The sequence below is a fragment of the Mytilus trossulus genome, chromosome 14, assembly GCF_036588685.1.
Source record: "Mytilus trossulus isolate FHL-02 chromosome 14, PNRI_Mtr1.1.1.hap1, whole genome shotgun sequence".
Lineage (NCBI taxonomy): Eukaryota > Metazoa > Mollusca > Bivalvia > Mytilida > Mytilidae > Mytilus > Mytilus trossulus.
This window is the reverse complement of record NC_086386.1, coordinates 53,440,078-53,449,650: the sequence shown is the minus strand read 5'-3', so window position 1 is coordinate 53,449,650 and position 9,573 is coordinate 53,440,078. Positions and strand designations below refer to the sequence as shown.

The window sequence follows — 9,573 nt, the reverse complement described above, 5'->3', positions numbered from 1 at the left end:
GTTTCTAGTTACTTTTTTCACCCCTGATCATTAGAAAAACAGAAATGTGCTTCCAAAAATTACGCATCGCAGAGTAATGTTGATATTCATGTTTGAATTCGGGCATTCACAAGACTCGTCTTTACTTTTTTTAATTTTTTTAGAGATAACTATAAATTTATAAAGATAGAATGTATATAAAACATATTAAACTTTTGAATATTATTTGTTAATGTCGCGATTGAACTTTTTAACAACTTCCCTGCTATATTATAAATGACATTTTTAACAAAGTGTATCGTCTGTACGTTTTATGTTCTTCTATATCACTGTGTTAATGTTTCAACGAGGCATACATTATCTGCTACCATAGTTTATTTATGCAATCACACAACACACAAAAGATATAGAAGTTGTCAAAACGATGTCTTTATAGCAGGATATATGGATCCCGGGAAATACATATATCAAGTAAAAACAACTTAGTATTAGTCATTCTATGTTGATGATGGACTTTTCAAAAAGGAAGAAGAGAATTAAGGAAAAAAGAAGAAATTAACTAAAATAGAATACAGTTATACATGTTATAGTACAAGGAAAATAATCAGAAATAGTCCAATTCCGAAATTCATGTAGGTGTTTAGTTTCAACACGTTTCCAGTAGAAGACAAACAGCATGTTGGTTCTCCACAGCATTGGGCTAAACACGTATCTTTTTTCCATGTACAAGATGGATTTTTCTTAGAACAGCAATCAACCGGACAATTTGATGTTGTTTCTCCTACTTCACATTTAAGATTAAAGCAAGTATCGGGTATAGTATTAAGATCCCTTTTTCGTCTGCTGTATGACTGCTCACAAAATTTTTTAAAACATAAAATATGTGCCCAACAAAGCCCAGGGATGTTATATATCATTCTTAATCCCTGAAGGCACTTTTTCCGGTTTGTATCTTGACCATCACAATCACCACATTTGAATTCGTTTTTATATTTACTAGCTTTACTAATGCCGTTGTCTTCTCCGCATTTACTACAATAGCTATTGCTACTAGCGGATTGATAAGTGTTACCATCGCATGAGGGAGTATTTCCAGGAATATTACAATTGTTGCAGCAACTGTACCAGTGAGTTCCAGATGTTCCACCCCACTTGAAAACTTGACATTTTCCTTCTGCTGGCTGGTCACCAGCAGCTCGGATCGGTCTATTTTTAATGAAATCTGAAAGTAAAATTTAGTAACAGTTATATGCTAATGCCACTTTAACAGATTTCGTAAAAAAATAATATCCTAGAATGTCAAGTTGATATGCAATATTATTTGATTCAAATGTAGAAATATTGAGATGTGTATGTTAATGCCCTTACCTAATTAGATCTTAAACTTATAATACAAAATCTATACTATCCCGACATTTACGTTTGATCTTCGCCACTACCATGTGTGTTATACTGTAACATTCCTATGTTTTGATTGTTTGAGATGAAACACAGAGCTCGATCGCATCTGGGATCAAACACTTAAACAAAACTAAGTATCTTTGAATGTATATATATTTCCCTAAAATATGTTTGCACTTTGGATACTATGGATTCATGTTATTTCGATGGTACCAATTCGTAATTTGTTCGTTTGATCATGTGTACAGGTTTACTACTAATTCAAATGGTCAACGAATTCCAAGTGTTCTACATGTTTTGTTTGCAGAGTTTGATAAAACAATGAAATCAGATATCCACACAGACACAACCTTACTTCAACAACTGAAATACTTATACACATGAAAATAAATGAATCCACAGTATCAGACAAAAATTATCAAGGTAGCATTAGGCCTTCAACAATACATATAATAGTCCATTGCGTGAGGAGCCCATTCAAACTATCCACCGAAAACGTACTTACTTTTAAATGTTCTAGTTGAATATGATGTTCCTTTGAAATGATTTGTACGCTTTCCAGTTTCGCTGTCATAACTTAAACCTTGTATAATTAATCCTGAAAAATGTATTTTAACCTCATCATCATAGCAGTCAAAAGCAATAACAAACTAAGATTTAAAACCATACAACCTATTCATTCATATCCATGATTTGTTTTGTGTGATAGCAATTCTAACTCATGGAACAAAATAAGTTGCAAAAAAAGAAATTACCTTCTTTCTCTCATCGCAATTGCAACAGTGTCGTGTTTTGTCTCTCAAAGGAATATTATTTATTTGCTATTTCAAAACCTATACGCCTAAGTCTTTTTTACGTATTGAAAATGACGTTTGTGTTTATGAATTGAATAATAAGAGTTGTTGATGTTTTGATCTTAGTATGATTTATTCTATTCTTAAAATAGTATGTAAGAATGGAAAACGTTTCGGGATTTGAAAATATCTTACTTTTATATTTCAAAACATTTTATCCCCCACCACAACAATTGACTGTTGACATAAAGGCAACAGTAAATTACCACTCTTCCACAATCATAAATGGATTAACCGAAAAACTGAAAAACAAAAATCGGGGTTACAACCCAAAGTCAAATCTGAAAATATGTCATAAATTTTCTATGTCTTAATGAAGTAAAATAAGCTAATATACACAAACAATAGGTTTTTGGACTTTAAATACATTATTCACGTTGTCAAGTGTTTGTGTGATTGTGATTGTATGTGTGCGTTTCAAATGAATTTGAATGAATGTCAATGCCATTCCTTTAAAGAAAATATTATATTTCGTGTTGTATTGTTTTGTATTTAAACAAAACTGGTAGAATTACGTACACCTATTATTTACTTTAGAGATACATTAATACCAACATGTATTATAAAACAGCGTTTTCCATTTGTTATTGTTTATTATCAATTTTTGAATTTTGACGTCCCCTTGTCACCATTTATGGTGTATATGTTTCATCTTTTATATAAGCTTTGGATTTCAAATGTTTTGGCCACGAGCATCACTGAAGAGACATGTATTGACAAAATGCGCATCTGGTGCAAGAAAATTGGTACCGTTAATTTTATTACTACCACTGGGTCGATGCCTCTGCTGGTGGACTATTAGTCCCCGAGGGTATCACTAGCCCAGTAGCCAGTACTTCGGTATTGGCATGAAAATACGGATTTTTTGTGTTATTAAAATTTGCTGTTACAAAATATTAGAAATTATTATAAATTAAGGAATGTATCTCCCTCATGCAAAGCTCTGATTCCTTTCATGGATTTGGCTATACTTTTGTTACCTTTTGGATTATAGCTCTCCATCTTTTATTTAAGCTTTGGGTTTCGAATATTTTGGCCACGAGCATCACTGAAGAGACATGTATTGTCGAAATGCGCATCTAGTGCAAGAAAATTGGTACCATTATTTTAGTGTGTACAAGTTGTAATGTTGTACAAATTATAATGTTTACAGATTGTTTGTACAAGTTATCAGTATTTTTTAACTGCTCAACATAAATCGATGATGCAAGCGCACATTCTTTTGTTTCACAGACTTCCCTCATATTTTTACAACTACAGGTAACAGTATAATACTGACCATTTATACGAGAAACATGACTTTTTCTGGATATCAATATTGTATGAGGAGAACAAACCATTCAGGTATCTTCATTTTCAGTTTGAGGACAAAGAGAATATCAATTATTGTTAGGTTGGAAAAGTATAAATTTGAATTTAAACTGGTACATTTGAGAAGATAAACCTGTATCAGCTGGTTCAAGACATTATGTGTCAGAACACTTATAATTTGTACAAAAATCCTGTACAATTTATAATTTGTTCAAACTTACACCTTGTACAGAAGAGGGACGAAAGATACCAAAGGGACAGTCAAACTCATAAATCTAAAACAAACTGACAACGCCATGGCTAAAAATGAAAAAGACAATCAGAAAAACAATATTACACATGACACAACATAGAAAACTAAAGAATAAACAACACGAACCCCACCAAAAACTAGGGGTGATCTCAGGTGCTCCGGAAGGGTAAGCAGATCCTGCTCCACATGCGGCACCCGTCGTGTTGCTTATGTGATTACAAATCCGGTAAATAGTCTAATTCGGTAGGTCAAATTCATGAAAGGGAAGGTGATTGTAGTTACGACGTAAGGAACATATCCGATATCAATTGTGAAATGGTTATTCCATAACGGTCAACCAACTCGTGATGGCGTCCGTAAAATTTACGAAGGGATGATTTCAACTTCACCATTCAACAGAACATATATATCTCAACTTGTTCGATTCGCTCATGTATATATGTAACAACTTATCTGATTTTAAGGAAAGAAATATCTGCACTACTATAATATTATTACAACAGGTTTTTTGAGATGAAAAAATAGTCAACCAATTTAAGATTAGTTACAGGGACATTGTTCCTATTAGTCGTAAATATAAAACATAGCATATTTTGGTATGAATATTGATTCCCTCATAGTGTCTTCGTATCGAACATAAATACATTTATTCTAAAACCAGTTGTTGACATCATACATGCTATGTTTATCTCGTTTATTTAAAATATGTCTATAGTCGAATTTAAATGGGGTCTGTATCGAAGAGACAACAACCAGATAAAAAAAAAGCCTTGTAGTCAAGGCTTTGAGAGTCCTACTACTACTCTATATCTAATATAAATGAGTAAAAAAGAGCATTTTATCACCAGAAATAAAATAGACAGAAATACAAGGAATTCATTTATAGGCTTAAATGATCTTTTAACCATATGCGTGCACAAATATATGATTAAACATCAATGCATTTGTTGTTATTTCATTGCATTTCATATTAAACGATTTATTGAAACATTGGAGTTTTACACCATTGTTAGCCCTTGTGTACAACTAAGTGTGGGTCATAGTTACTTCATTTGATGTAGAATATTATCAATTTCAAAAAACTATTTGCACAGATTAGAAACATATAGGAATGATAAAAAAAAACATACTTTTTGAGTATCCTGGTTGTTAGAAGTCTGAACTTGTATTCAATTAAAACAAAATGATAAGAAACCAACAGAAATATATTAACAACACGAAAATAAGACAAGAATATACAATATATATAATAATGTTAACATACCTTTACTATTTTCATTTTTTATAGACATACCATCAAAAGCTGTGCTATGTCGTTTGAACCCTGTTATAAAACCAGGGTTGCAAATCAATATAGGCAGCATATCGGTGCACAACAACTTCATCATTTTCGGATAGAAATACTATAAGAGTAAATGTTCAACTGTTTATAAAGTACTAATAACCGTATGACCGAATTTCCAAAAAGGAGTGGTTTAAATTTGTATGGATGGACTAAATAATCGTCAGTGTATAACTAACGTCTCACAATTGCATTTAAATACACACTTTTTGCAAGTAGTTATTTCTAATGCTTGGGTATTAAACAAAATTAGTATGCAATTTATAGAACCGATTTTCCTCTTCATTTACAAAAACCCATTCACGGTCTAAAATGTAACCTTTTGCATGTTAATTGTGAAATTGGGCCCAAAGTATGTAATCGATATGCAAAATTGACAGTTTGATAAAAAAAAAATGAAATAAACAAAGACTGTAAAACCACAAAAGAATCAAAGTATATGGGTGCTTAAACTGTATGATGCGTTTTTGATGCAAATAAAATGTATATGACCTTCGTGCAACTTGAATACTGACTGCGATCTGAACTATACACTTTAACCTTTTTTGTTTATTTGGTAAAACTAGAAATACTAATATCTACTTGATTGCCGATAATGGTAAATCATTACGTATCATTAATTAAATTTCATATACATTCTGTACTAGTTGATAGAATCCATATATTTTTGCGGAAGATCGTCAATCACCTTTTCAGAATTTTGATTTATTGTGCAATATACCTTTCTATAAATACGGAAGAAAACGAGTCGATTGTTCATCCCTTTTTAGCTCACCTGGCCCAATGGGTCAAGTGAGCTTTTTTCACCACTTGGCGTCCGTCGCCGGTCGTCGTCGTAGTCCGTCGTTAGCTTTTACAAAAATCTTCTCCTCTGAAACTACTGGGTCAAATTAAACCAAACTTGGCCACAATCATCAACGAGGTATTTAGTTTAAAATATATGTCCGATGACCCCGCCAACCAACCAATATGGCCGCCATGGCTAACAATAGAACATAGGGGTAAAATGCAGTTTTTTGCTTATAATTCTAAAACCAAAGCATTCAGAGCAAATCTGACTAAGTAAAATTGTTAATCAGGTCACGATTTTTCTGCCCTGAAATTTTCAGATGAAATGGACAACTCGTTGTTGGCTTGCTTTGCCTGAATTGATAATTTTAAGGAAATTTTGCTGTTTTTGGTTACTATCTTGAATATTATTATAGATAGAGATAAACTGTAAACAGCAATAATGTTCAACAAAGTGAGATTTACTAATAAGTCAACATGACCGAAATTGTCAGTTGACCCCTTTAGGAGTTATTGCCCTTCATAGTCCATTTTTAACAATTTTATGTAAATCTCAGTAATCTTTTACAAAAATCTTCTCCTCTGAAACTGCTTGGCTAAATTAATCCAAACTTCGCCACAATCATCTTTGGGGTATTTAGTTAAAAAGATGTGTCCGGCGACCCCACCATCTAACCAAGATGGACGCCACGGCTAAAAATAGAACATAGGGGTAAAATGCAGTTTTTGGCTTATAATTCAAAAACCAAAGCATTCAGAGCAAATCTGACGAGGTAAAATTGTTTAATAGGTCAAGATCTATCTGCCCTGTTATTTTCAGATGAATCGGACAACCCGTTGCTGGGTTGCTGCCCCTGAATTGGTTATTTTAAGGAAATGTTGCTGTTTTTGGTTACTATCTTGAATATTATTATAGAAAGAGATAACTGTAAACAACAATAATGTTCAGCAAAGTAAGATTTACAATATCACGTTTATATTAAAATTCTGCACGAAATGAACAAAAGTTTCCGTTAATTAGTTTATAACTGCATTATCGGATTAAATAGTTGATACTTTTATAGCCGGGTTGAATGGCGTTCCGGCTAAATAGGAATCAAGAAGGAATGATTCGCTCCTTTAAACTTTTATTTTAGCAGACCGGCAAGGCCGAACAACAAACTCCAACTTAAATGTAATGTAGCATACAAATAATAACAATATATATAAGAACACGCAATTAAAAGATAAAGTAGATTAACAGTTGACAAATTAGAAATAATAATAGATTAAAAGTGTAATAAGTGTCCGTATTTGTAAATTATAGTGCACATTGTCACCGAGAATGAATACTAACATGAGTAAAGGTACATGCATTTAAGTCCTTTGTCCAAGATTATGACACATAATCTTTGTAAAACACTTATGCCTAAATTTACGACAAAGTCTAGAATTATTATTATAATAAAATAAATGCAAAACCTTTATAAATGCATTTATTCTTAGATGCATGACATTTTTATTAGTTGTCATTGTCTTTGAACTAGCTGTCAGTTAATTACAAGTACAATGTACTGTCATATCTGTTTCTAGTGTCTTTTTATTGTTGGGGTGTACAAGTACCCGACCACGTCCACTGGTATTTTTGTTCATCTGATGAGTTAAGCCTTTTTCAACTGATTTTTATAGTTCGTTCGTATGTTATACTATAAATCCACTGTCCTCGGTGGGAGGGAGGGTTGGAATCCCACTAACAGGTTTAACCCCGCTAGAGTATGTATGTATGTGACTGTCCCAAGCCAGGAGCCTGTAGTACAGTGGTTGTCGTTTGTTTATGTGTTACATATTTGTTATTCGTTTTTTTATATATAGATATAGCCGTTAGTTTTCTCGTTTAAATTCTTTTACATTTTCATTTACAAGGTGCCTTCTAAAGCTGACTATGCGTTATGGGTTTTCCTAATTGTTTGAGGCTGTATGGTGACCTATAGTTGTTAATTTCTATGTCATTTTTGGTCTCTTGTGGAGAGTTGCCTCATTGGCATTCATACCACATCTTCTTTTTCTATATTTATACTAAATATGCATAAAAACAATCGATTATTGAATACTGTTTTAAAACTATTGTCATACTGCACATATAGTCCTGTCATATTTTTATTGGTGGATATGAGTGATCATAAAGCCCTTTTCCTTTGCCTTTCAACAAAAATGCTTACAGTTTACTTTTGGAGTGAAATCTATGATTCCGGTTAAAATAGCCGTTTATATTTTTCTCGTGGATTTTCTTTTTTCTCTGTTTTACACTCATATAATATGTGATTTAAAAAATTAAATTTAAATGTTTTGATCAAATACCCATGCATTTAAGTACGTTTCTAAAAACAATGTGGATGGTAAAGGATTTAGAATAGTTACCAGTTTATTGTTTCTATTGTTTATTTTGTTTATTGTAACTTTTGTCTATTGTTACTTTTGTTTATTGTTTTTATTATCCTTACTTAAATGGCGTGTATAGTCTTACAAAGCATTTGACGGACTGAAAAAATAAATATATTATATATATGAAAATTGATAAATTACCTCAGAAGGTATAGATGTAGATCATCACAGTCGGAACTGATTTAATAACAAATATTTTTATAATTATAAAACAAGTATGTTGTGCTTCAGAAAAATTCATGACAATTAGGTAATAAAATTGAGAATGGAAATAGGGAATGCGTCAAAGAGACAACAACCCGACCATAGACAAAACAACAGCAGAAGGTCACCAACAGGTCTTCAATGTAGCGTGAAATTCCCGCACCCGGAGGCGTCCTTCAGCTAGCCCCTAAACAAATATATCCTAGTTCAGTGATAATGAACGCCATACTAATTTCCAAGTTGTATACAAGAAACCAAAATTAACAAAATTTAAGACTAACAAATTAAAGGCCAGAGGCTCCTGACTTGGGACAGGCGCAAAAATACGGCGGGGTTAAACATATTTATGAAATCTGAACCCTCCTCCTATACCTCTAGCCAATGTAGAAAAGTAAATGCATAACAATATGCACATTTAAAATTCAATTCAAGAGAAGTCCGAGTCTGATGTCAGAAGAGGTAACCAAAGAAAATAAACAAAATGACAATAAAACATAAATAACAACAGACTACTAGCAGTAAACTGACATGCCAGCTCCAGACTCCAATTAAACTGATTGAAAGATTATGATTTCATCATATGATATCAGGCACGATCCTTCCCGTTAGGGGTTTAGTATCATACCATCATAACATATATGAGAAGAACGTAACCCGTGTCATGCCAACAAATGTTTTTTTTTTAAATGTGTTTAGTTCCGATGCAAAGACCCTTTAAGTGAATCAATATTATTGTTCCAAGAAACATTGTAGGAGTAGTTTCTAAAATTAAATGCTGACTTTCAAAAATACAATCATGTACTTTTGGAATGAAATAAATATCTTGAAATTGACACGGTTATGTAAGATGATGCTAAACAAAGATAACCGTATGCGTTAGGGCTTCGTCTTTTCATGTTTTTGTTTGGGTTGGTATTTCTTTTTTGCGATATACACTTTTTACTTGACTTAAATAAGTTTATTTTCAATATTTCTTTTTTTGCGATATACACTTTTTACTTGACTTTAATAAGTTTATT

The 9,573-nt window shown here is 32.3% G+C and overlaps 1 protein-coding gene across 1 annotated transcript; it reads right to left on the bottom strand.

The window, feature by feature from the left end:
* Positions 1–220: 220 nt before the first annotated feature.
* LOC134696984 (uncharacterized) lies at positions 221–5,230 on the bottom strand. The gene is made up of 3 exons (XM_063558954.1): positions 5,063–5,230; positions 1,886–1,978; positions 221–1,201 (listed from the first exon to the last, which is right to left on the bottom strand). Exons 1-3 carry the CDS (start codon positions 5,184–5,186, stop codon positions 564–566), a joined length of 855 nt encoding a protein of 284 aa, XP_063415024.1. The 5' UTR covers positions 5,187–5,230; the 3' UTR covers positions 221–563.
* Between the last annotated feature and the right edge of the window lie 4,343 nt (positions 5,231–9,573).

Coding starts and splice junctions, on each gene's coding strand:
- LOC134696984 (XM_063558954.1), bottom strand. CDS start 5,186: ATGATGAAGTTGTTGTGCACCGATATGCTGCCTATATTGATTTGCAAC. Junction 1,979..5,062: donor AAAAAATGAAAATAGTAAAG/GTATGTTAACAT, acceptor TACATTTTTCAG/GATTAATTATACAAGGTTTA. Junction 1,202..1,885: donor TTCAACTAGAACATTTAAAA/GTAAGTACGTTT, acceptor TTTTACTTTCAG/ATTTCATTAAAAATAGACCG.